The 27,958-nt window shown below is 40.6% G+C and overlaps 1 protein-coding gene across 5 annotated transcripts in view; it reads right to left on the bottom strand.

Moving 5' to 3' along the window:
• Positions 1–12,666, bottom strand: part of TAFA1 (TAFA chemokine like family member 1) — a 225,306-nt gene extending 212,640 nt beyond the window's left edge. For 2 of the 5 annotated variants that reach the window (XM_083795730.1, XM_083795728.1), the window contains exons 1-3: positions 11,724–12,531; positions 11,028–11,124; positions 3,556–3,676 (exon numbers count right to left, since the gene is read on the bottom strand). In XM_083795730.1, the coding sequence (XP_083651856.1) occupies positions 3,556–3,676; positions 11,028–11,124; positions 11,724–11,810 (305 nt within the window). In that variant the 5' untranslated portion in view covers positions 11,811–12,531. The other 3 variants (XR_014571553.1, XM_083795729.1, XM_083795727.1) reach the window with 2 other exon arrangements.
• Between the last annotated feature and the right edge of the window lie 15,292 nt (positions 12,667–27,958).

The following is a 27,958-nucleotide window of genomic DNA, read 5'->3' as shown; positions in this document are numbered from 1 at the left end:
CTAAGAATTGCACAGTTTAGGGGAGGGTTAATTATTATTTTTAATTTAGAAAAAAAATGAAACACTGCTTTTTGAATATTTTAATTTTCTTGCCAAATGCCAGCATTTACACTCTGCCTCTGGGACAGAGTCAATACTGTCAATCAGATGATCAATGGACTATCACAGGCACTCAGCTAACTCTGCAAATCACAACCTGTCCACTCTAATCCTCAGGCCAATTCAACAACTCTACAACCATAGAGCTTCTTACAGCGTAAAACGGCCAATGTGGAATTCTACTCATTACTGCTGGTTCTTATTAAATCATACAGAAATGACATACTTCTGAAAAATGGAATTTGTTTGCACAAAGTTATTTCCTGTGAATGCTATCACACATCCTTTGCCTAACAATTTCCATCAAAATGAAATATATTCATAAAAAGCTGCAGAAAACTATACGTATTACCCAAGGGGAATCATTCAGTAATGGCATTCAGCTAGCTTACTCCCCATTAAGATCTCTGGATCCTACTGAAAAAGCTCAAAAATCCACCCTGCCCACCTCACCTGCCTCAGTCGAAAGGAACAGCTATCATCACTTAAGGGTACTTAACCGCAGCATTGAAACTTTTCATTGTGTTAATAGGACAAGCAAGAATTCATGAACAGGTACAGAAAATACAGAATAATACATCTTAAAAATCAAGCAATATGCTCTTACTATCTGTGCCCTCATGCCAACATTTCACAGAAAATAAAGCTCCAGTCAATTACAAATGCTGTCACGTAAAATGGTTCATCACATTTGTTTTCAAGTTTGCACCTTCTGCCAAGTCATCTAACTGAATAAAATCATGAACTATAAAACTGTATACGACACTTAAAGGAAGATTTAAACTTCTGTGATTGCACACCGAGTGTAGAAACTTATTTCAACCCATTCAGATGCTTGCTTAAGATATTTACAGGAGGCGAAAAAAAGAACAAGCTCAGAAATGTCTGATAATAAACTAATCTTCTCATACATTACCCTCGATTTCCAGTGTTTCAAAACTGAATTAACCACAGTACTACAGATGGGTATATTCACTGCATTAATCCATTGAGTTCAGTTCAAGTTTATTATGCTAAATCCTCTCCATGAGGATTTTATCTTTTACCTGCACCTTCCTGTGCTTAGTGAGACTCTTCTATTCATCAAGTATGAGAAGCATAAGACAGGGTGGAATCTGCCTTTTTAATCAGGTTGTACCAAGGTAGCCCCACAATGGAGTTGAACAGCTCAGAATTGCTCTTATTTTAGAGCTTCTCATTATCTATGGAATATCACAAACTGAGGGAAAAGGTATGCTGAGCATGCTATTGATTACAGCTACATTTGCCATGATCCAATAAGTTGAAATTTCATATACCAAATATTAAATTACTGAAATTATGTTCTGGTTCATCTGCATCCATTTTTTATTCACTTTTATTTGGCTGAACATTTTAATCTTACTTACACAGTGACTAACTAAAAGTAAATGACGCATTCCTAATATTATAAATATGAAAAATAGGGTGTGCTCAGGGACTGCAGTTGAATACATTAAAATCACTCAGTTTGCTAGTTAACATATTTCCATCCCTTTTATGTACAACCTTTTGCATTCAGTTGGCAGACTGCAAATTCATGGCCTTATAAAAAACAGTCTTGATTTTCTGTTGTGACAGCAGAAATTGCCCAAAATCTTGAGCAGTTTCCCTAAAGGATGCCCGCTCACTGTTACTTCCCAGGTGCCACACAATCTGAAACCGAGGTGAACATCATGTCAAATTCTACTCATCTGTCAGTGTAGTGGATTATTTCTTGAGAGACCAAAATTGGCTGCCTGGGATCAGAACACCATCAATCTTATTCGTGTAGGGTGTGGAGATGCTGCCTGAGAAAGAAACAGCCAAGCTTTTCCTCTTGCGAGCCTAAGTAGGTGATGAGGCAGCTGTAAAACCTTCACTCTATCTGTATCACATCTCTGAGTGAAAGATTTTGTCATTTTTCACATTTCTCCAACACTTGGTATGCATTCAGTGTCTTGCTGTTCTTGCCTCATAAAAGAGGTGATTTTTCAACCTTAGGCAAATGTTGCAGAGCTCTGAATCTGTCCAGCTCTCATTTTTTCTCATAATGTCACTTGTTTCAACTGATTTTGCAAAACAAGATTACATTTTCCTTTTACCTACCTGCTTAGTTGAGCTGTTTTTTCCTATTTCCTTCACTGGGGGACAGACTTAAAAAACTGGCAGCATTACTCACAATTGTGTTGTAACAACTATATTGCTCATTTCTCTGCAAGTCCCAAATAAAAACATTGCCATTCAAAGACTCAAACTTCCAGTGCAAGCTAGTAAAGATAATAGCATTAATCTAATGTTTTAATGTAGCTACCGAGAACTGATCTATGAAGGACTTAAGTTTATTTCTCTATATTACACAAATTTTATTACAAGAAAACAAGACTATGCCAAGAAAGCAAGACCTATGACTCTTGGACAAGGGAAATAGTTGGGAAAAACTTTGAATAATTAGGTTGATAAAGACCTACAGTTAAAGACATCTCTTTTTGCAGGTATGCCATTAGATTATAAAAAACTCCAAGTATTAGCTGCCAAATATTAGGTGATGCGTCACTGCAAGTTAACATTTACCATCTTCCACTTCTAAAGCTCTTAAGACCTCTCCCTCCTTTCTGTGGTTCTAGATCTGTAATACACAACTCATGGTCTATCTAATTTTAACTAGATGATAATACTGCACTAGAATATGCCAACTTCTCAATTTTTAAATATGGCTCATCCTCTTCAAAGCACAATTAACAGTTGAAAAATTAACAATTGAATTTATTAATAAAAACACAAGTACAATAAAACTAATGTGCAGTCTCTGTGGATCACAGCAGTCAAAGTGAGTTGCATTCATTGCAAACCTGAGGGTCTGACTCTGAAAGCCTTGCACGTGATTGACTCCATTGAGAGACACACCCAAATTTTCCTCTGAGCTGCATGTCTGCAAGTTTCAGAGGTAAGCCTGTAAACCTAAGAAAAACTGTATTGTCATTTACACCAAGGCAAACACCTGACCTCCAGTGAACCCTAAAGACTGCGGGAGATGTGGTAACAGCATTTCAAGTAAGCAACCCCTGTCCAGCTTAAGTTAGATAATGCAAACAAAGTTACCCAAAACTGTGCTGTTACGTCTTTCAGTGTTGTACACCCACTCCAGAACTGCATGAAAGGGGGAAAAAGGGAAATAGAAATAAGGACAAAGGTAGAAACTAAATCATTATCCAGAATGGGATTCCCATGTTGGTAGGTTGTTAGAAGACAAAATTAAAGGATGAATATTACAACATCAGATTGGCAAAGCGCAACACATTAGACCAAAAAGGATGCTCTACAACATAAAGGCAGAAAACGGATAAAAGTTAAATGATAAAATGGATTTTATGATTAGTCAGTCATTTATCAAGACAGACATGAGCATGGTGGAAAGCCTGTAATCTTACAGCATCCCACAGATGATATCAGTCCTACCTGGTCTGTGCAGGTGATGCTGCTGGAAAGTGTGATGGAGGGACCCCTGACAGAGCAGCATTGCACAGGCACTTATCCACAAATACAGGACCCAGGACATTGCAGAGACCACTGCCATTCTCTAAACGAAATATTAGACAGACATTATTATCCATCGCCTTGCAGCACACAGAGTAGTCAGTTTCCATTACAACAGTATTTTTAGTTCTCTTCTCCTTTTGTTAAACGCCTTTTTTTTTTTTTTTTTACCTGGTCAATTTTCCGCCCATGGGATGCAATTGTCATACAACAAAGGTCATGCCCAAAAAGGACAGTTGATGTAACACTATGTTAGCACAGAAGCCTGGATAACTTTAATAATTCAGTGGCAAAAATGAAACTGTAACGATCTGAGGACTTGGGGGGGGGGGGGGGGGGGGGAACACAAGAAGAAAATATAAACAGAAGGCTGGGAAATATTCCCACACTGGTTCACTGCTGAATTTAAAAGCGGGAAGGGAAATCACAAGGCCAGCTAAAAATACTGTGATGTCCAGACAGCATCAAAACTACTTTAAACACGTTGCAGATAGGGATACAACGTTATCAGGCATCTGAGATGCATTTCAGAAATACTCCATCCCCAGTACTGGAAGACTAATACTGCCCCAGAAGGTAATTTTATTATTATTATTATTTTTACTTTTGGGAGCATTAATTTTTAATCATGATGCTGTCTGCTAAACAAAGTAATTGTTTCTCAGAATTATCTTCTAATCCCCAGATGCAACCAGATTCCTTTTGTTCTACCTGTGCATGTAAAGGGACCGGAGTATGGCCAGACTGGCTTTCATACATACTCTGTAGAATATTTTATCTTTTTCACAAAAGAGGTTATGTCAAATTTTTAATGAAAAACTTCCTGAAAAAAGGGAAAGGGCACTTTCTTTCTGTCTTCCAGTGCTGATGTACAGATGCATCCAGTACAGGTGGTCATGTTTTTTCATACTTGTATTCATTATTGTACTAGCTTTCATTATTGTACTAGCTGGCTAAATTTTCCTGACTTTTCAACTTCAGCAGCTCTTCCTTAATGCCTGCAAGAATCGGGAGGTTTGCAAGGCTCAGCTACGCTACACATCGTCCAGTTCCCTTAACAACACCTTCTGCTGCATTTCATATTGCTAAATTAATCAAACTTCAGGCACTCTCCTTCTCCAGCCAATGACATGATGTCGTTTTCTATCTAATAATCCAATCAGCTGAACATCATTTTCACAGAGGAAGAAAGACTTTGAAAGATTAAATCTCTCACACAGAAAAACCATGCTTTTACAGAAAAAAAAAGTCTGTGTGACTTATCAGTGGGATTTCTGCAGTAGGAAGATTAGCAGCATTAATATAGAGAAATTCAATGTCAATAAAATATATGCATGGAAAAATATTTTCGCCCAGTTTTAAAGAAGTAGACATAGCCTTTGGGAACCTTTAAGACTATCTGGCAGAAAAGAGCCACGTAAACTGACAAGTCTAATTAACAGCAAACACCCAAACATTATTTTGATCAGCATGAGGCTCTTTCTCTGTTTAGAGGATCTGATGCACTACTCAGCATATAATTAGTTTCATTGCTGAATGTTTACTTCCCAGTATACAGTGTACTTCTCCTCTCTTTAGACCTAGTTATCTTGCAAAATAGATTCAGTCCCCTCAGATCAGGGAGCTCCCAAAAGGCTTCCTGTGTCTTCAAGAAGAAATTTCTTTTTGTCATATTTGGTGCTCCTATGTTTTTTTATACAAGAAGGTAAGAGAGAAAGGTAACTCTCAGACACAGGGATATTTCAGGTATTCAGGTTATTTAAACTGAACTTTTAAAAACCTAGCCAAGCAGTAAAGCAAAGCCAAACTTCTATGGTCTGCTTAATTCTCCTGTGTCTTTCTTCAGGCATCATCTTCTAAACCACATGGACAGCAGACTTCCTTAATCCACTCTTATTTATTTATGGTCTCTATTTAATTATTTTTTAAACCTTTCCCAAACTACACTATTACAAACTACCTTTGCTCAAGCCCCAGCATTTCTTACAAACATTTGTCTTGCACTTGTTTGTCAGCAGACTTATCATACACAGTTTTATGCACAGATCATCTTATTATTAAGAAACACAGCAGAAAGCATTCCTCCTGTTATGATCTGATGAGTTCTAGATCTGCTTTCTGAATCTTAAATCCTAAAGAAGCTCCTTACCTGAGTAATCCAACCAAGAGCAGAGCACTCTATTAGTGTTCATTGGAAAGGTCTAACACTTTTTAAAATCCATCTGTACCACAATAAGGGATTTTAATAGCTTCCCAATAATCTTCTTTATCAGGATTATGAGGAAAAAAAATCTCTTATTACAAATCCAGTTCCCAGAGTAAAGACGACATCTGAGCTCTCAGACACTGCCGTCAGAAAAGTGGCCAAGGTTTGAGGGGTAGAAACCTTCTCATTTTCACCTTTAAATCATCTCCTAGCATCACCCTCTGCTTGACGAGACCTTTGAAGTGATCTTGAGATAATTTGCAGCTTCCAGGATACTTAAGGACGAGAAGCAGTTCAACGACAAGAGCAGCCTCACTCCAGCGCGGGCAGTGCAGAGCCGGGCAGCCGTAGGCACGCCGCTATACGATGCTGTAAGTACCGTAGCCTGTATCAATGCATCCCTGCTCGGGAGGGTATCACATGCCTTAAAACGACACGGCCCCCGGTGGCGAGGCAGCGCGCCGGAGCTGCGGATCGGCTCCGGCACCGGCGCGGGGCCGGGCGGGCAGTGCCGGGGGGCCGGGCTGCGCCGCGCCTTCGCTCCGCGGGCGCTCCTCCCGTACTTGTTCGCGACAGACGAGGAAGACGCTAAGAAAGCCTCCGTCTCTCCCTTTCTCTCTCCTCTGACAGACGCGTGTGAGCAGGCAGGGGCGGTGCGGGGCGGGCAGGGGCCGGATCCCGCACGCCAGCAGGGTTTTTGCAACACCTTGCCGCACCTGAGAGAGGGGCTTGCTCGCAACTCCGCTGCCATGCGGCTCAACAGACAATAGAAACGAGCTTTGCTTTACTCCTCCTGAATGCTAAGATAAGGCTGTTTATGCTAAAATTATTTATTACGGTTATTTATTTATTGGCTACGTCTTAAGTGGCCATTTACAGGAATGGAGTGGTTTCCTCTCCCTGTCGTACCATATGTAATTATTTTTTAAAGAGCCATTGTATATATTTAATACACATCGAAGCACACCATTCACTCAGCATTACAGCTCACATCTCTGCCTACAAAAGGAAGAAGGCAAGGAGACAAAACAAGTTTCCATTTTAAGAGCTCAGGGTGAACAGGGTAACTGTGTTGGTATTTTCTTAAACCTGTGGTAGAAAAGCACGCTACCTTCACTGCTTACCAGCTCCAGACACCAACAATAGCAAGTAACAGCGATAAGTACCCTACTCTCAAGCGCCTCATTCTCAGCACCCAAGGACAGATGTCTCAGTGGAGATGCTGAGAGTTGCAGTGAGTTTACCTGTCTGTACTCTCCTTTGGAGCCTCTGTATTTCATTGGGGATTGCACATTAAGAGCTTGGCCCTACAGACTGACAGGATCATCGCACTGGTCTCCACCACAGCACTCATAGCAGCTCTCTATTACAGCCTTGTCACAATAAAGCAGTTGGGGTGAGGGATGATGTGACAGGGGAGGAGCCCTCCCCTCACTCCTGGCCACCACTGCAGCACAGCTCCTGACAGGTCCCAAAGCTGCCCTGGGGAGAGGGTGGCTCAGGACAAGTCCTGTAGCAGCCATAGATGCTTTCAAGAGGTCAACATTTCTTTTGGATATTTCATATGAAACCACACAACACTAATACGGTTGGGAACATAATGTTCTCTTTAATGCACGTTTTCCCTAAGATCTTCCTTAGATACTGGAAGAAGGCCAAGAACTGGAGCAGTTGCTGCTACTTCCTGGCCTCAGAAGGGTCTAGAAGTTTCCAAAAAAAATGCTGATAAGAGAGACAACCAAAGCACATCAAGTTCTGATGCCTAAGGAACCAGGACCTGGGACCAGGTGCAGCCCACAGCAGGAGGTGATGGGTGGGTGGAGGACTGGTGGTCACAGCTGCTGTGATTTCCTTCCAAAGCCACAAAGAGGCTCAAGACCTTCCTTCTTTCCATGGAAATGTGGGGAGCATTCCACAACACCTGGGGGGCAGGTGATGGGAATTTATTTTAAAAATAACACATTTAACAATATGTGCTCCCTCTAGGGCAAGTGGGGAAGGGTGCAGCATGGAGAGGTGTGAGGCAAGAGGAGCGAAAGGGGCCTCAAGGAGCAAATAAGATCTTCTAGGAAAGTTAAAGGCCTTCTGGACAGCAGGAGGAATCAGACAAATTGTGACCACACACCTTGGCAGAGTAGGCAGAGACAGATTTATGCAAGATGCAGATTTATGTAAGGTACAGCAGAACTGTCACTCTGCCAAGCACTGCTAACTCCCAGCTCCATGAGGCTAATGCCACCATAACCCCTGACAGATGCTGCTATTGCTCAGGACAAGCTCTGCAGAAACATGGGACATGTTGCTTCTGCGGGGTAGGGGGGAAGATCAGAGGGACAGAATAGAATATCAAACAGGCTGCACTTGCAGTCTCCTCCCTGCCCTGGCTCCCAGCATCAGATGGGAACAGAGGAGTCCTTGGCAAATCTTGCAATAGCATCCTTACACCTGTTCTGATGTCCTTGCTGCCAGTTTTAACTTTCAGCAGACCAACAAGACATGAAACAGCTCCTCTCACCCTGCTTTAGGCTGGGCAGTGTCCTCGCCTGATGCTTTGGGGCTTACTTTTGCCTCCTCACTTCAGGAGTCACTGGCTTTGACAGGAAGGGAATGCTGCTTTACATGTGCCCATAGGCTCATGTACAGAATTTGGAGCTGCTATCACTGACAAGGCTGGAAACAGAAGATGTGAAGGAAAATAAGACACCAGTGAACAGTCTGCACATTTCAAAATCCTTTGTCATAACAAGGAAAGGCTGAAAGAGTAATTTATGTCTAGAGGAAAGAAAATTAGGCAAAAGGCTGTGCCAGCCACTCGGTGCAATGGCAGCTCTGTCCAGTGCTGGGACAATATGGAACCAGGCCCTGCAGCAGGGGTAGACCAGCCCCTGGGTTACATGATCCATGCCTGGGAGGGGAAGTGGCAAAAAGTGCAATAGCAAAGGCAGGCCAGGGAGATCTACAGTTTGCACACCCAGTGCAGTTTGCACACAGTTTACCTGTGAACAAGATATTATTTGTCTAAAAGCAACTTGCAGCAGGACTACAGGGAAGCAGAGTATTTGTAAACAAGGTCTTGCCCCTTGTCTCCCTCCAACCATCTGGCAGCAGCCACAGCAGAGAGGAGCCTGTGATCTGCCCATCACAGAAACAAGAAAGGCTTACAGGTATGGAGAAGGCCAGGCACAGCAAAGGTGAGGGTGAAGTTATTAGCTTATGCTAGAAACACTCGAGTGTTCTACTCACATTGGCTTGTCTTCCTCCCCACTTGGTCCTTCCACTTCCACTAACACTTGATGGCAAACAGAAGAAATGACAGAAACCAGGAGTTTTGAGCTACCCTAATCAAAGAGCAATGGAAAATTGCCTATCCACAGCTCTGATCAAAAAACTCTATGGGGTTGCTGGCAGGGTTGCCAAAAGCAGGCCATTACACTGATGTGATATTTCTAAGGTGAAGGTAGGTTGCAAGGGGTCGGCAGGCATTAAACTGCCTTTGAGACAGGTTGCCTCACACAAACAATGATTGTATTCACAAGAAGAATAGCCTTTCCCTCCTGGTTCCACCATTCATCTGAAGATGCCAAGGGAATGACAAAAATAGGCAAATAAAAATAAATGCTCTTCAATCCCTGAACCTCTATTTATCACAAGTTTCTGTGCAGACAGAAAAGGAGAGCATATGCAACCCAGGCAGACTAATGCAGACAGCAGATTGGTACTTGCACCCAAATAAGGGCCTCTGTCCTCTACTTTCTCATGCTGCCATCTCCATTCCTCTCCGCCTCCCCCACACACGCCTTTTCCACATGTAGAAATTTAACACGACAAATCCCAGGCGTGTATTTTACAGGGTTTGAAGAAGGCTCACCACCTTTGAAATGCAAAGCTCATTAGTTCTAGTGCTCCTGGGACAATGAAGCTTTGGTTTTCACAGATTGTGTTCTCCATCCCTCCCAGCTGCTCCCACCCACCCTACACCACTCTTTTCCATACACCCAAACTCAGTTTCAGCTGCTGCCTGGGCAACAGGCAGTACACATTGCAGCTCATCAGTACCTACATGTTCCTACTCCAGGTGAGCCAGCCTAACAGTACATTTTACCTTACCTCCACCAGAAAAGGAAATTACAGACTCTCTCATCTCATATCTACAACATTTATGGAAGCTTTCTTTAAAATCCCACAGAACAGAGCTTTTGCTTGCCTTCCTACCCCACCATCAATTGCAACAGCAAAGCCTGGCTTCCACTGAAAGCCAGTCCACATAGACTGCCAGCAGCTGGGCACACAAAGATCAGTCTGCATACATACAATAGCCAGAACAGCAGCCATGAAGCTCTGAGCCATGAAGAATGAAAACAGCCATGAAACAACCCCTCATTCAGGGTCCTGTGTCTCCCCAGGCATTTCTGGCTCCTGGTTTCTTCCCCCAGTGGAAGAGGGAGAACCAACACTAAAGCAGGATTTTTTCAGAGAGCGCAAGAAGTCTAGGAGCTTCCTAAAAACTAGGCGTGGATGCAGCTGTGCCCAGAAAAACACTTATATGCTATGCTCAATGCATACAGGTGTTTGTAGCAGTTTGAGTTTTACATGCACATCTCCCATGGCCAGTCAGACGCTCACAGTAGAGCTTTATTTCTTTTTCCCAGGAAAACCTTACTTCCCCCTTCTTGCCCAGAAACTTTCCTTTCTCAGTCCCCAGTGCTTTTGCTCCTCTCTTGAAAGGGGTCTGGTCTAACCTCAATGACAGAACCAAATATATTTCCCTTTCTTCTTATGTCTTCTACAATAACATTAAATCATTTAGTCTGTATTGTCAGGTTCTCTCCTTTAAATTTTTTAGTGGAAAGCAAAGATTTTACTTCAGTGTACCCACACCGACCATGAAAAGCTCATCCAGAAAGCTACTCAACTTTTTGTGAAGGAATCACATTTGGTGATTTGTCTGGCTGTGACCACAGCCTCTACTGGCCAAGTACAGACTACACACACCAAAAGCCTAAAGAAGCAGAGATGAACAACAGCACATGCAGGGAAACCATTTCCTATGGGAGTCCAGGGGCTAGTTCACATGGTTATCATCCCACCTCACATATGGTGTGCGAGCAAGTCTGCTCTGATCCTGCTGCAGCCACAGCTATGTAGTGCACAAAAGGAAAGACTTTTATGGTAATTTTTTTCAGCCTACCTTTAAGGCACTGCTCTTCCTGGTGAATGAGAGGTCTAGTATTCACAGTTTCTGTGCTTGAGAGGCAAAGATTCTGCTTCATACATATTGTCCATACCTAAGAGGAGGGAAAGGAAAAAGAAAACTATTTGTCAAGGAAGTTTATATCAAAAGCTTGTGTCCCAAGCTATTTTTAAAGTACATAGGACAACACACAACAAATCTCAATCCTTATCTATAACTTGCCTTTAGCCAACAAGATCAGTACATGCTATGGAGTAACAAGAGGAATTAGCTATGCAGTACGTTACCAACAAGCAACAAAACTTCAGTAACACCCAGTACATTATAAGCATAAAAACATGATTGTGCTCAGGATATTATGGCAGGTGAACGTAGGCTCTGTATAACGGAGATGATTTTTATTTAGTTTCAGTTCAGAGATGCCCAAGAAACCAAAGAAATCTAAGTTAAAACAGCCTTAGAGTGATGCTGGTCATGGTGTTCTTGTCAAGTAATGATATTGTTATTCTTTATCAGCTATACATCAGCTGGAGAGATCATCCTGATCTGAAATTCAGAAACTTCTCATTGATTCTCAGCTTCTGCATGGCACAAACTCAAGAGCCTTCATCCCATGCATTCTTCTGTTAGCACAGTTGAATCCATTAAACGAAATACTTTTGAAATACCCCTAGTTTCAGAAGGAACTCTTACTGGTGTTAGTCTGTGGTTGTCCTTCTGGAACAGCTTAGACCCACATTCCATCCAAGACCCACCTACAGCAGACAAATCAGGGGCCATGGTGCATGAACTGAAAACTAGTGTATCTGTAGACAGAGAGGACACTTGATATTGGATTAATCAGTTTCAGGATGTCAAATATCTGTCCCCAGGCACAGGTTTAGCATTTACTTCTGCTGCTAAAAAGTCAATTTTTACATGAAGGTACAAGTGCTTTCAAAATTCACAACATAAATAAAAGAAATCCAACCAAGACAAAGCAATTGAGATATGCTGGCAGGCAAATTCACTGAGGAGAGCTCAGACATGGTCACTAGGCTGCCTTCATTCCCTCTAGCCTTGCTGTGTTCCCAGCTTTAAATTAAACTTAACAAACAATAGGGCTCCATTATCTCCAAGTAATGAAAGCAGCAGTTAAGATAAGCCTCTTCTGTCATAGTTCTTGTCTTTCAGAAAGGCAGAAATAGGGCTGCCGGGGAAGTGGGTTTCTCCTCAGGTGCTGCAGCCAGAAGTCCACCTCCTTCCCTGCGCTCCCTCAGCCCCATCAGCAGGCCTCCAGCTAGGCCCAGGAAGGCAGCGGGAGAAGCAGCCAGGAGCAGAAAGGCCTGCACACTGACCACAGTTCAAAAATGCATCAGCCCTTTCCCAGACACTACTAGCCCCTCCCAGCACATCATTGGGAAGAGAAAGAGCTGCCCCAACACACAGTGAAAGCTCAAAGCGCACATTTTCAGTTCAACCAGGAATGCGCTTCTTCAGCCCCAAACGCCTACCCCCAAGCCCCCACCTTGAAATATCCAGGTCTGACCTCTCAGAAAGGTTTAGCTTTCATTTCTGCTTCCCCCTAACTCACAGACTTCTTTAAATAAATTTGTGACTTTTTTTTTTTTTAACCTTACTTCTGAAGCAAACTCCTTAACTTACCTCTACTCCTCACACCTCCTTCCTCATGTGTGGTGAGGGGAACCTTTATAAGCTCAGGCCACCTGGGATCACTTTGAAGGGGCCACAAACTGACACAGGTGTAAGCCATTCTGGAAACTCATAAAGCTACCAGATACACAATATTTCTTTGGTTACAGTAAGTCTCTGTGATAAGACATGACCAGGCTGATTTGGGAAGGAAGCCAGGGTGGTTGTGCTGTGTGATAGGGAGCACTGCGTAGAGGCACGCTACCAGCTCAATGCCCTTCCTTGCTGCACAGTACCTCCAGGCACCACCCCTGTGTGCTCCAGCACACACTAAATGTATGTCTTTGCCCAACCCAGCATCTGCACTCAGAAACATCTTATTTCAGAAAGAAAGATTTGGCTGGTACCTCTGCAAAAGATAGATCCAAGAAGCCAATTCAGCTCTGCAGCGTTGCACTTCTGGTCTTTATAAGTCCAGGTGCTACCCTGAAAATAGCACTTAAAGTCAATTTACTCTGCGTTGGCCCCAGCTGCAGAGGGAATGTCAGGTCTTGTGCGGTACCAGGGCATTGACCAAACAGCTTATTTGCAAATTTGTGTATTTGCTTCCAATTTACCACCAAGCAAGCCAATGGTGGAAAAAAACATTAACAAATTGAGAGGTTTCTTTGCTACCTGCTCCCTGTAGCATGAACACTTATGAGGGATTCACTATTTGATCTTAAAATATGTTTAGGTTTATTACTTAAGAAATATCTTTAATTTTGAAGGGACATGGAGTGGCTTCCATACAACTCTTTTAGCATGCTTGGAGTGCCTCAGATTAGAGGTGCTACACAAGGCAATTTTGGTTACGGATTAAAAAACAAAAACAAAAAAAAAACATACAGTGTGTGATACTATAGCCTAGAGTTTGGGGGAAAATCCATGGAAAGATAAAGCAGGCATACAGGGACAATCTATGTTCAGGGAAAGAAAAAAAAAAGGGGGGGGAAATAAAATGATAAAGAAAAAGAGGGAAAAAAAGAAAAAAGAAAAAAATTTGAAAGCAACACAAAAGACTCCATTAAGGAGAGGAAAAAAAGAGGCTGGGGAAAGTTCTCCCACTGGAACAAGAAAAAGTGAGAATCAGCATGAGTATGTGATATACAGCAGCCAGTGCATCCCTGATGCCATTGCTTTGAAGAACATGATACCTTATGATTTAATTCGCTGTCACTGCTATGGGCTTTGTCATTATTTAAGAAAAATACTCCAAGCACTCCCTTCCACATCTCATCTACTTGTTTGCAGAGCTGGGCAGAGCGCCGCAGCCAGAGCCCCGTGTACTGAACTGCTGGAAATGGGGAGTTTCTGAGTAAGGAATTAGTGCATGAAATGAGCATGGAAAAAATCATATACTGTTCTGCCTTTGCTCCAAAACAGGTTGGTTGATTGACAGCCAACCCTATATAATAATTCCTTCCAGGCAGATGGCAAGATCACGATTTGCTCTTCAGTTGCAATTTTCTGCTGCCTCGCACAAGCAACCTAGCTACATGATCTACCAATAAGAAGGGTCTGGGCTGCTTTGTATAAGTTTTACAATGCTCACATCAAAACATATGGATTAATATTGTGACTAGTTCTCGTATTCCATTTTGTAAAAATTTGCCTTGAATTTGCCTCCAACATTTCCTAGCTGATCGTATGTAGATAATAGCTTCAGAAATCCACACAAAAGCAACTTGTAAATTGCTCCACCACCCCTGACAGACAATACTCTTTTGAACGTTTGCGTAGGTGTTGAAAATCTTGCCATACATCTCAAGCTCTCTCAGCGCATATTGTTTTTAGGCTGCCATCTGCTAATGCACAGTTCTACCCTAAGAGAGATGCAGGAGTGCTCCAGCCTCCAGTCTGTTCTGTTTTCAGATTTACTCTTTTATTTCTTCCAATTCCCAATGCTCAGATTGTGCCATTTGTAACCCCGACTGTAGCAACAAAGTTCGAGAGACACATCCACATCACTGCTAATTTTCAGTGATAAAGAACGTTTATTGAGTGGGTATCCAGGCAGTTGTTTTAATGAACCAAAGCAACGCTTCACACAGTTGTGTCCCTGGAAGAAAATTCATTTGTCTCCGTGTCATTTGGTATGCATGTGGAGAGGTGTGGGGCTGATCAGGAAGTTTTGAAGCACCCATTTTCTGTGTATGTATACCAAAAGCATGTGTATTGAGTTGGTGGCAAAGAAAGAAGACAACACCCAAAGATATAATGTGGGTAACATCTTGAACAAAGCAAGCATGCACATCACAGTGCAGAATGTCGGGAACTAATTATCATAGCAAATAAGGAATGATGAACATTATACTTGACTGATTTTGTACTTCACTGAATTTGTCAACAGTGCTCTTTGTCTGACTGCTGATTTTGCTTCACTCCCAAGCACATCTGCAAAATTTATAAGATGATATTTAATTCTTTGTTTGTTTGTTTGTTTTTTGTTTGGAAACAAATTTATAATGGATAATTTCAGTTAAGTTTGCTATGCGGGATCCGTCACTAAAATATACCGGAAGCTACAAATTTAACTGTAGGAAACTGAGGAGTATGTTATCACTTGCCAGCTGAAATTTATCTGCTTTGATCCTTTTTTTATATTCTTCTTCTCCCACACATCTCTTTTACTATCCCACCTTCTTCTCAGGTTTTCAAAGATTTTGTTGTCATTTACTTTGGAATAAAATACTAGATTTTGTTGGCATTGTAGGCTCTGTACATCAAATTGTTTTTCGTGTCACACTGAATTCTGTGTGCCAAGAAGAGAAGTCAGAATAAGTAAGCATACACAATGGCACAGAAATCTTTCTCATATTGCTTGCAAAACATGAAAATGAATAAAAGAGAACTGAGATAAAGAAACAGAGATTGAAAAATGAAAATAAAAAGAGGTATATGTTTTAAAGAGGTTCAACTAGTAGTTTTGCTTCTTTTTCCAGCTTGTACAGCAATTCTCTCTCATTCTCTAAATTGGACAAAAATGGTATGTCAGACTTAGGCTATATGTTTTCCTTGGCTCCAGTAATCAAGGTAAACCAGAACAGTCTTTCCAATTGAAAAAATATATATATATATTTTTACATCTAAGCAACAACAGTAATTTTTGTTTCTTCTACCTATGCTCCAGCAAAAGACTGCAACTGCCTTTTTTTTTTTTTTACAAGCTTTTAGTTGCTGGAGATATAAACTCTCTCTCCAAAGTATGACAGATGAATTCTCATGCCATGAAATATGATACCTTTCAGAGGGCATGAAAGCAACTAACAGATTTTCAGGAAAATGATAAAAATTAGCTTAATGTTGCGTAAATAAAGATATTTTTGCAACCTGGGATGAAATTCCACCACAAGCAGAAAACTAGGTCCTACTTATGATTCCAAAGCCTTCTTCTGACAGCTTACTCTCTAATGGACTTAGGATCATTTGATGGCCTTCTGAATCTCACCTGATAGAGTCATCATAGCAAAATTTTAAATATGAATAATTTGGAGGGGCAGCATAATATGTGTTTGACTCCTCCTTCCACTTCCCACAGGGGACTGAAAGATGTTAAACTCTCCGCTTCACAATTAAATTCATGAAACACTTAAATTCTATGGCAGCCAGACACCAAGGAACAGGAAAATCTTTTCATCTCATAATGTTTTAGAGCCCCTAGGCAAATGTAAACAGTGTATGCTGTGATAGTAGAAGGATTTATTGCTCCTGCTGAACAGAGAATCTGCTGATTTATTTCTAATTCCAATAGATTTTTTAGGGTAATTTAAAATTATTTATTGCAGAATTTTGTTGGAGTTATTATTTAGGAAGTTTGAACATACCAGACCCATTTGTGTGGAAATACATTTTAAACAAAAAGACATGGAACCCAAATCAATCTGTATTGAGCTGGCCTGTAACAGTGAATCATTATTGCACTCTCTCTCCTGCTGGAGCGTAAAAGAGGGTTAGAGATGCCTCGCACATCACAGCTCCTGGACTCCAAACAGCATTTTATGGGCCACCACTGAAGGTGCTGCTCTACCAAACTCAAGCTTAGGCATGGAATTGTCTAAGTCACTTTTATATTCTTGCAAACATTTTACCCAAGACCAGTTTCATTGATTTTGCTGAGAAAAGCATCACTAAACTGTGTAACACTCAAGTGCCATTTTAACCACTCGTTTATAGAGGACTCAGAGTGACAAAGGTTACGGTTTCAAATCAGTACACCCCTGTTACTATATCAAATTCATGGAAACATTAGTGAAAATATGACTTTATGTCTTGCCACTTACTTTCACAGTAGGCACTTAGCTTTTCTGGAGTGCACTCGTGTGCTGCAGCTGTACTCAGCAACCTTGGGAACTGGTTGGAAAGCTGAAGGAGAGTAAATGCGCTTCCATGGCAGAGGCTGAGCCACCAGTGTGCAGCGAATGTGTGCTTGTGGGAACAGCCACCCACACACCAGGCGTCTGTGTCAGAGGATATTCAGGCTCCAGCAACGGGCTGTCACCTTTTGTCTTCTTAGCTTTTGGTCCTCTCCAGGCTTGCTGCTATTGCAGTCTGTGGGTTAATGCTTTGGGCAGAAGCCACCTCCTTTGTGTCTACGTGTATGAGAGCTAGCACAAGAAGGCTGATCTGTGTCAGAGCCTGCAGTCACTCCACAGCACAGCTAAAGAAAATCATTAGGAGTTGTAATCTGATCATCAATCATATTTGCCAGCTCATCACCTCTGTCTCCACTAAAAGGTGCCTGAACATTACATAGGTAATTAAAAATCCTTCTTGGAGTCTTTTTTACCTTCCATGCTTATTTAGGAAACTTGTTTAAAAAATACACAATTTCTGATTTTCTCTTCAAAGATGCCACCGAATCAACTCCAGACTGCCTGCCAAGCTGGCATTCCACTGAGAGTGGAAGCTCTTTGCTTTGGCTAACTTGAAGAACTTGAACCACATCTCATATAAATGCTGTAGAGAATCAATTTTCAATTTCCTGCTCCACGTTGGACATATATTTAAATACTCGCTACTTCTGGCACCTGGAAAGAAACCAACAATAAAATCAAATGATCAAACTATTCACCTGATAAGAGAAAAATCTGCAATAAATCAAGCAAACAAGAGATTCAGACATGAGCCTGAAGGCTAAATTTTGTCAGCACTGATATAAAAGTAATGCCATGATCTTACTGTCTTTTTGACAATAATATCTAGCTCCTCAACAATTGTTTTGTCTAAACCAGGATATTTCTATAGAATTCATAGTTCATTTTAAAGATATGTTATTCTTTAGTGGAAGGGGGAAAATGAATAAAGTTCTTAATAAGGTTGAAATCAGAGAGTGTTGAGAATGAGTTCTTTAGAAGAAAAGATTCAGACAAAGGAATGAGAACATCTGGTCTTATGAGAGAGACACTGGAGGAGATGCTGATGTTCCTGGAGACAGTGAGAGTTCAGTCATTGTTCATGACCAGACTTTTATGCTCACAGCAAACTCTACACCTCACTGTATGTAGCTATTAGGGTGAGAATCTCAGCAATGTACAGGTTTGCCTGCTTGCTTTTATTTTTCTCCATCTGCAATGTCCTTAATAATAATAATAATAATAATAATAATAATAATAATAAATAGAGTAAATAAACAGCCCCTGAAGAAAATTCATACCTGAAACAAGGACATTGGAAAGATTCATGTGAAAAGGCACATATCGGTTTTGGCTGCTGTTCTATTTGAACAAAATTTTAACAAATAGATCAGTGCTCCCTGAGAATATTAAAATGTTACCAAGTGAGAAACAGTGCATTTTGGCTCAGCCTCTAAACAGACCAGCAAATTTATCTTGCTGCATTCAGAAGGCAAAATATTAATTATACCCACGGAAAATCATAGCTGTGAGAATATATTAAATTGGAATAGACAAACTAGGAAGGATGATAGCAAAAAAATCATGGCACCTGTAATTGTCCTCCAGTCTTGCAAGATATTGCTGCTTTAAGGGACTCAGAAAGGTAAAACGCCTCCCCTTTACCAACTGTTTTCAGGCTGTTCCTGGGAGTAGCTGAAGGAAAGAATGAACGAATAGTTTTCTCTGCAATGTTCTGACTGTAGGAACCCATAAAACACTTCTTTGAAGTCAGAGTGATTGCAAACCAAAGAGGGAAAGCCATGCAAACAGTATTAAACCTGTGTCTCTGGAAGGTTTTACTCCCAGCTAACCTGCTCCTGCAGTTTGTCCAGACAGCTGCCATGCCGGGAGCCTTCTCCAGTCTGCAACGAGCCATCAGCATCTTGCAAAGAGAAAACAAAGAGAAATGACAACATATATGCTCATCTTGTTGCAACTGTTCAGGAGGCAAAGGACTATGCAGCAAACAAAATAATAGGCAGGCTGGTGACAACCTCTGTTTTTTTTGTTTGTTTGTTTTTGTTTTTGTAGTTGTGAGACTAGAATCGGAAAAATTAATTGGGTTCCTGTTTTACCCTTACTCTGTGAAAAATGCATGTGCAACTATGGTCAAAAATGCCAATAATAGTAATAGCAGTTGTAATAATAAAGATGATGGGAATTGCCTGAAAACAAATAATTTGCAAGTTAGAGATTTTCAAAACCCCTACCCAAGAGAGTTTGGAGACTGTTTCTTGCAGAATGATATAACATCCTTCTTAGTAGAGTTAACCAGGAATTAGACATATATCTTTCTGTGTGGTACCCCTGCAAGACAGCAGAGCATGGCTCCATATTTGTGTGGAAATGAGGGAAAGGATCAGCTACATGCTGGTAAACTGCTGCCTGTGCTATACCTACCCCTCCCATCTCTGTGCACCCTATCCACTGATTTCCTTATGTTTGCAGGTTCAGATATTGCCAGTGCCAATGCAAGAAAAGAAGTGGCTCTGCACGGCCAAAAGAGGGATAAAAGGATGAAGGAGGCCCATCAGTGTTCCAGCTTGGCTTCGCTTATCCACATTACATCATCCCTCAAGTTTAAAATATGTTCTGCATTTTTTTGCAGAGAAGAGGTTTGGAAAGCTGTACACCAATTCCACTCTCACAGAAATCAATAGTGAAGCTCCCATTGCTTAAGAAGAACGAGATCTACATCAGCATTTTGAAAATCCCACCCTTCTGTTGCAATGCCTTCACTAGCCTTGAAAACAGTGTCATGCAGGTTATTTGAAAATGTCCTTCTTCGGTAAGGGGTGACAGCATTGACGTAGGAGAGGACTCTGGCACCAGCGTGGGCAGACTTGGATGTCTCTTCATCTGGAGCAGCACGTACTCTGCGAGCAGCTGCAAGAGCTACTGAGGGGCTTTGTGCATCAGAGCCACCTTAGCCTGGAGATGGGTGCAGAACATGGCCCCAGCAGAGGAAATTATTGTTGTCTCAGTTCTACAGATATCAGTGGCATATGGGGCATTGATGTAGTTAAGGAAGAAATCTAATTCAAAGTCATTTGGCTGTACGGATAATTTAACCATCCTGGTATTACTGAGTGATTACGTATATTTGAAAAAGAGAAAAGCAAATACCCAAAGGCCTCTTGTGTACAATGCTGAAATTTCGAGAAGTTGCTATATGGCAGAATGGGGTGTTGATAACACTGGAGATAACCCAGTGTGATAGTGCTATCAGCACCTGAGGAGTAATAACTGATCTACTTCGTATTTACCAAATGTACCAGGCACTCTGTATTATGTTTACCTAATGATTAAAAGGAACAGTAAATGGAATGACTTTCTTTTAATCAGTATGTCAGCTTGAGCAGCATAATGAAATTAGTCAGGGGTGGATAAAGGCTTCTGAGCGAAAAGGGGCACTTCTATGTGACTGACTTCTAAAATCCGTAACTTTGCTGTTTCCACGGCAGGCCATTGCTTGCTGATGGGGTCTGTACTCAAATAAAATATATCCAAAATTAAAACTTATGCCTTGTTTCAGCATTTTATTGTATCTGTTCTCCTAGCTTGCAAGTTCACTAAAGTCTCAGCCAAGGATTCTTTTTCTTTAGGACACCTTTATTAATCATTCGTTCATGTCTACCTAGTTACACATGGATGATATCTGACAGTTTATCCCACTTATCATTAATAACTATTAATGGCCCTCGTGTTACAATCAAACTGCATCAACTCATAACCCCACTTGCGTTCATCTAATTTTTCACTTGATTATGAAATTCAAAATGGTTCTCTTACAGGAAAGCCTGTTTACTTTAAAGGGCAGAGATTTGCCATTTGATTGCTTTGGGAAAGGTGGTAGGTCACAATGTTTAGTTACTTTGATTGAGATGTGGAATACATAATGTGTTTCCTTAATCCTCAAATATAAGTTATTGTCACCCTCATGAAAGCCATAGCGTTTGAAAGTTTTAGCTGCAAACAAATCCAAATTGAAAGAAGTCATGTTTTCTCAATGCTAAGAAGGTTTAACAAATTTGTGTAGACACTAATGAGTATTACTAGGCTTATGTAGGGTCATGGAAAATTAGACTGGCTTTTTATGCCATTTAATACAGATTTTGTCATTGCTACATGCTAAGCTCTCCATTAATATAGATTACTTTGGCTTTTAGCAAGAGGGCAATGTCTGAGGTTCAGTGACATGGCTCTCTTTTTGTATTTTTGGTTTCTTTGGTAACATATTTTGCCCAGCTTTAAGGGTTTGGCAGGATTTTATTTCTAATTTTAACTTACTGCATGTTTCCAGAAATCTGCTTTGTATTTGTTCTGAGAAGGAAATTGTAATGCAACTGCTTATTTACTTCATTTTCTGATCAGAACTTGACGGAGCTACGTATGTCGCTACTGCAGCAAAAACATCTCTAACAAGAAAAATATGAGTTTCCTAAAGAAACAATGATGAGTTCTGTCCTGATTATGTACCACTGTAGTCAGCAGATTTCAGAGTGTAAACAGGAGCACAATTTGGAAGTGTGCTAGCATACATAATACATGTCTGTCATTCATAAAGTACGCTATCCTGTGTCTCAAAGCAGAGTAATGAATCTGACAGTATCCACAACTTGAATGAACTCAGAGGAGAGGACACATTTCACCCAGTGCAGCTTCCTGACATTAGAGGGCTCCATAATCCACAAAGTATGGCAAAAGAGAGTTTCATTTTGAGGTCAATAGAGATGACACAGGGGGAGAGGATTACAAACTCTTCTTGGAGCTGCGGTTAGATGGTATTGCAAATTCAGCTTCTGAAGTCTGTGTATTAAGTCACACCTGCAAAATGTAAAGAGCTGACCTGGTATAAAATCAACCTACACATTCATAATTGCGTTAGATAGGTTGAGTGGGGCTTGATTTTACCAAGAATAGATCATGGATACCTCTGGCTTGTACTCCTCTGGACCTGACATTGTACTGATGAACCAGGACAACTGGTATCATCTATCTTCCCAGGACTCAGCAAAACCTGGCATACTTTCTCTGCCAGGGAATCCTGTCAATGAGACACAAATGTAGTGAGCATCAATGCCTGATGCAGATCAAATACACCCAGACCAGTAGGGTGCCACTCGTAAGCCATATGTCTTGGCAGGGTTCAACAGGTAGCAGCTACTGATCCTCATCTTTCAGAAATCATCATAGTTTCATTCTACTTTTTCCTGTCATGAAGAGGAAGAAATTTCTGTGGCCACCACAGAAGAGCAGAGAGCGGCGCTGGATGGGCCCTCAGAAGCCTCTTAACTGTACAGCTATCGGGAATCACGTGCAGAAAATATGCATCATGAACATGAGAGCTTTTCCTTGACATAGATAATGTAATAAGGTAATCACTGTGGAGCAAAAACAAATATTTGGATGCCATTAGCTCGTATTTGTGGCTCAATTTGTTAACAAAAACACTTTTAAAATAATTTAAATGGCCAAATTTCAGAAAAAGCTTTTACATATGTCAGAGCCTTTAGAAAGTGCAACTTGTCTTTGTTGCACTTCAGAGAGCCTAATCCTAAAGATATCTTCCTAAGGAAGAAATATGCTTGTGAGTTGAACGAATCACTTCTGTGTAAAATAAGAGAGCTTTTCTGAGTAGTTTTTGCACAATTCCAAGCCTGCAAAGATGAGCTGGCTTTTTATTAAGTCAGTCCCTCATAGAGGCACTTCATTCAAGCCATGGACAACCCACATATAAACTTTGCCCCCATCAGCCCTTCCTGCATCACCTATATTACGAATAAGTGGCCACCACAGGGTCAAGCAGGTTGATTGACTTCTCAGAGGCTGCAAAAGAAATCAATGCCTTGAAGAGAATTAAAACTTCCCTTTTTCCTGTACTCAGACATGGTTTTCTATAATTAAAGATTGATATATTGGTCTAGCTTTCCTGGCAAATATTGAAAGAGGGTTGGATTATTTTGGCAGGGAGGGCCAGATTGTTGTAAATACTATGATTTCCTACAAGAAAATCAAACACATCTTGTGCTGTGCGTTTTTGGCCTCGTCCTGGCACATGGACCAAATTTTTCTCAAATGCTGCAGGCATAATTTGGTCATGTATTTCTGGAAAATGTCTGTACAAATAATCATTTTACTGATCAACAACAAAGAGAATAAAAAGGAGGAGAAAAGTACTACTCACAGTACGGACACTAGCATGGAAAGCATGGAAAACATCTTTTTCAAAGTTATAGAGGTGGACAGTCCATCACTTGCAAAATATGTATACCCAAGATACCAGGAAAATTCCCACCGTGAAAGGCAGCGGCTGCTTTTGTAGCAATGTGTGAAATTTACACCAGCTGAAGATCCAATATTTGTTGTTGAATTTATTGAGCTTGAACCAAATCCCACTGTAACCAATGAGAAGAATAAAAAAATAAAATGAAATAAAATAAAAAATCCCTTCAGTAACTTGCAGAGCAGGCTTGCTGTTTGTGGACCCCTTTGGGCCATGTGACACGGATATCAGCAGCTTTCAAACCATGGCCATCTGATTAATACAAGGATACTGACTCATTCTTGGTTTGTTGAAAAATCCCCTAAGTAATATGTGGCATATATTTGGTCACAGAACTGCCATGAACTTATGTAACTGAAACCAAATACTCTCCCAGAAAATTTGGGTGCGAGAGGAAGAAAATTGTCTCTTTCACTTCTGTGTCTATAGAGTATTGAGCCTGCTACCCAAATCACAGATCAATAATCCTCTGGGAAGATGATTCCTCATTGTGCTACATTTTGAGATAAATTCATGTAACATGGAGAGGCAGCCACAGGAGAAGAGAAAATAAAAACTCTGTATTTCCTTATGGCGGTTGAAATTTTTGCTGAACTTCTAATTTGTGTCTGCATTCAAAGGGTCACTGATTTAAATAAATTAAAGACATAAATCACATAAAAACTGTAATTGAGGAACTAATTTTTTCACTTTATGTTTACAAGTTTTATTTATTTCAGTGTTTTATGGCCTCAGCTGTTATTATAGCAGGACAATTTCTTCCTTGGGATTTCTCTCAGCCTTGTTCCCAGAAACATCAGCTACCCATTTCATCGGATTATGGGATCCTCATTAGGATCTAGCCGACTTTCCTGTCCAACTCCTCCTCCACATTGCAATAGCCCTTGAAATTCCCCCACCAGATAAGAAATGCATTTCCTGTGATGGCCCAGACATCCCAGGGGCTGCAGATCTAATTTTGGCAACCAGTCTTATCATGGGCTTTACCAGAGCACAGCTGGGTCTGTAACCACAGTTGTGCAGCAGTCAGAGACGGTGCAGTATGATGTCAAATACCTTGAAAATAAATGGGATAAATGCAGACATAGCTAAGGTTTTCAGGGATCACCTGTGGCTGGAAAAATGAGTTTTCCCAATGCTCTCCAAGAAGCCAGTGAGATACCTGCAGTTCCAGGAGGTAGCGATGGGTGCTGACTGCTTGCACAGCTCCAGGCTTGCGGTAGCTTTCCAGATGCCGTGCACAACCACAGCCCCTTTGCACCGGCCCTAACAGCTAACTGGGGAGTGCCAGACTGGGTGAAAAAGGAGCAGAATTAGATATTCTAAAAATGCAGATGTGACTGACATCCTCTGGCTTGCCATGGAGCTCAGAGAAGGAAGCAAGCTGTCAATGACACATCTGCTCACACTTCTCCATTTATTAAATCTGAAACAAAATTTTGACAGCAATAAACCAGAATGATCAGTTGTGTGTTTGTATTAAAACATCATTTGGATAAGCAATAACTGGTGATTGGTGTAAAAGAACATCTGTGATATTACCCTGCTATTTTTGTCTGAGTAACGTCATACTGAGAAAGGAAAAAAAAAGAAGAAAAAAAAAAAAAGAGGTGAAATGATCACATGTGATGGTTCAAATTTAGCTTTGTTAAAGACATACACCTTTTTATTTTCCAGCATAATTCCCACAGAATTAAGATAAAGACATCTGCTTTTTCTATGGAATAAAATAAACATTCTAATATTTTGGTTTGACTATGAATCATGGACCTAAAACATTTTTGGTGACTACTTTTTAATCCCAAATTGATAAATTCGTGCTCACATGATAATGTTAACATTGAGAATCAAGTCTTTGTGAGCCCTTGATCTGAATCTCTCTGTTTAGTACTAACGGGGTTTATTTTGTCTATGAGAAAAATAATTAACTATATCACAAAACAGGTCTGAGATGAACAGGATGATAGGAAAGAGATGCTTTTTTAAAGGTAAAGCATGCTAGCCTTTTGTTAGGCAATAACAAAGCCACTTTGGTTACTGGTATCCACTGTAAAAAGTCAGAGGAAATTTACTCTGGCCACAGCAAAATCACTTCCACAGTTGCACAAAAGCAAATATTTCCTTCATGTGTACGAGGGTGGGGAGGTTTAAAAGCATCTGTAGGACTTAAAGCTCAAAACAGTTTATGTCAGGAAAGAAAGTGATAAAAGATGTTGATTTTATTAATAATTTATAGAGGACCAATATTTATAGCTTGCTAGTGGGTGGCAAATTGAAGGTCCACAGTAATAAACAACTCATTAGAAACACTAAGCTTTAGAACTGTTCACAACTACATGCGAACCATTAAACGCCTTTGAAGGAATATATATGCATTTGTATACACATTTTCTCCTGCTGGAAAGAACACTGTCTCCTTGGCATCTCTGCAGACTCACTGCCTGCTCCGTTATTACCATTACTGAAGGGTGTTTGCAGCCCGCAGCAATGGTCCCCAAGGACCAGCAGGAGGCTGACCAGTGTGTGATCTGAAACGTGCTCGTGCGTGACCCTGACAGTTCACTGTCTAGATGTTGCTTCAGGTGTTTGTTTTGAAAAAAAATCAATTCTTTATGTTTAACCTGAGAAAGCATCTATTTACCCCTCGTAATTGAGGTTAACAAAGAAGGAGTATTGGGTCTAGAGCATTGATCTTCGTCCAGTGGTTAAAAAAAATACGACACTTGTTTTTTTTAATGAAGATTTAACTAATGGCAATAGTCCTCAGCAGTCAAAATCTCTGGTAAAATGAAAAAACAAACAAACAAACAAACAAACAAAAAACACACATCAAACATATCTCAGATGTAGACCCAAACTCTGCTTTAAGCATAGCTAACCTCTGTATCCCACTGCCCATTTGAGTGATTCTTCTGTAACACATTATAAGCTTTTTTTGCCAAATGTTTTGGACAGAGCTTTTTCGCTGCTTTCTCTGTGGGTTTTTGAGGTATTAAATCACTGTTGTGGGAGCTGGAAACTAGGGCTAGTATCTAGTTCAGTTGCCAACTTCCAGTGGAAAATTGTTCACACCACTTACTTTGCTTCCTTCTCCAGCAAAATTTCTTAGCTGATGGTGATGTATGAAGATAATGTTTCCTACATGAGAAAATTCTGAAAAGACCAGATATTGAAGTGATGTCAAAGCGACCAAAATTGTAAGCTGAAAAAAATAATTCAAAGCCTAATGTTGTAATGCCCACATTGATCAAATTTCTACCACTGCCTACATTAAAGAGCTCCTTGATTTTGTGCATAGGTGGTTATTATTAAAAGACTGCCTTCAAAAAACCTTCTCTGTACACGTTAGATCAATAACCTGTCCAAGAAGCAGGGAGCTGTGGAAATGAGCTGTAGAAGGAACTGTGAAGATAAGTTATATGGAATAATTAAATAAAGAAGCATCGTGTATGACTGACAGGGAGAAGACATTTTTCTGAATATCTGCTCAACACTTAAATGCATTTTTTTCACTCTTAAAAGATGCTAAAAATTTCAAATTAGGCCTTTCTGTCACTGTGGTTTTGTTGCCTTTCTTAATTTGATCTAGTCTCAAGGGAAGGACTCGTTTATGATTCTATACAGTATGTAGGACTTCACTTACAGGAGGCCAGAAAAAGCATCACAAAAGTGTGAGAAAGACACAGGTACACTGCACTCTCCTGGCGGAAAAGGAGCAGAAAAGAAGTGCCAAGAGCTTATACAGCAATTGTAGCAGATGGCACTGCCTAGAGAAGAAGAGAAGAGCGGGTCAGGAGCTGGAAAGGGAAGGCTGTAGCCAAATGCTCCTGGTGGCCAAGAGCCTGAGCCCACCACCCAGTGTGGGGAGCCAGACCTCACCCTGATGGCCAAATTCCACCATCTCAGTAATCCAGCGTGCCAGCTTATTGATTTGATGAGAAATGGAACAAATACACATTTTCAAACATCACATTATCCTGTGAATTAGAAATGCCAACCTTCCATTTTATGTGCCTTTTAGAAGAGACTTCAGAACATTAAAGAAGTAGAAGTTTATTTTGCTACTTAATGGCCTAGAACTCAGGACAGAGTGCATGTCTGAGTTTACTTTCCTAAGATGGCAATTGACAATATAAGTTAACATGGTATATGCTTTTTATTCATTTATGGGGAGCCCACAGTGATGAAACCACACAGTCTGAGTTTAATAGGCCCAACAGTCGTATTTATTCAGTGCACCCTATTTACAACAGATTTTAACAGTTGTAATACATGAGTGCCATCTCATTAGGATACAAGAAATTGGTCAGATTGTTACCTGCTTCCACATTCAGTACCAGGGAATAAAATGTTGTATTAAGGATGTGCAGTATGAATAGTGCATGTGGTCATTCATATTTCCTATTTCTTTTATAGTATAAATGAATTTATTATAAAGCAATGGAAAATTGAATGATTTAACACGTTCTGTATTTAAATATACATTAGCATGTAGTATATATGTCTGCACAATGTATTTGTACAAGTGTATCCAGTAATTTAATGGGTTTAATAATCTCGGAATTACTGTGATA

Source organism: Anser anser, assembly GCF_964211835.1.
Source record: "Anser anser genome assembly, chromosome: 12".
Taxonomy (NCBI): domain Eukaryota; kingdom Metazoa; phylum Chordata; class Aves; order Anseriformes; family Anatidae; genus Anser; species Anser anser.
This window is presented reverse-complemented; position numbering and strand designations above follow the sequence as displayed.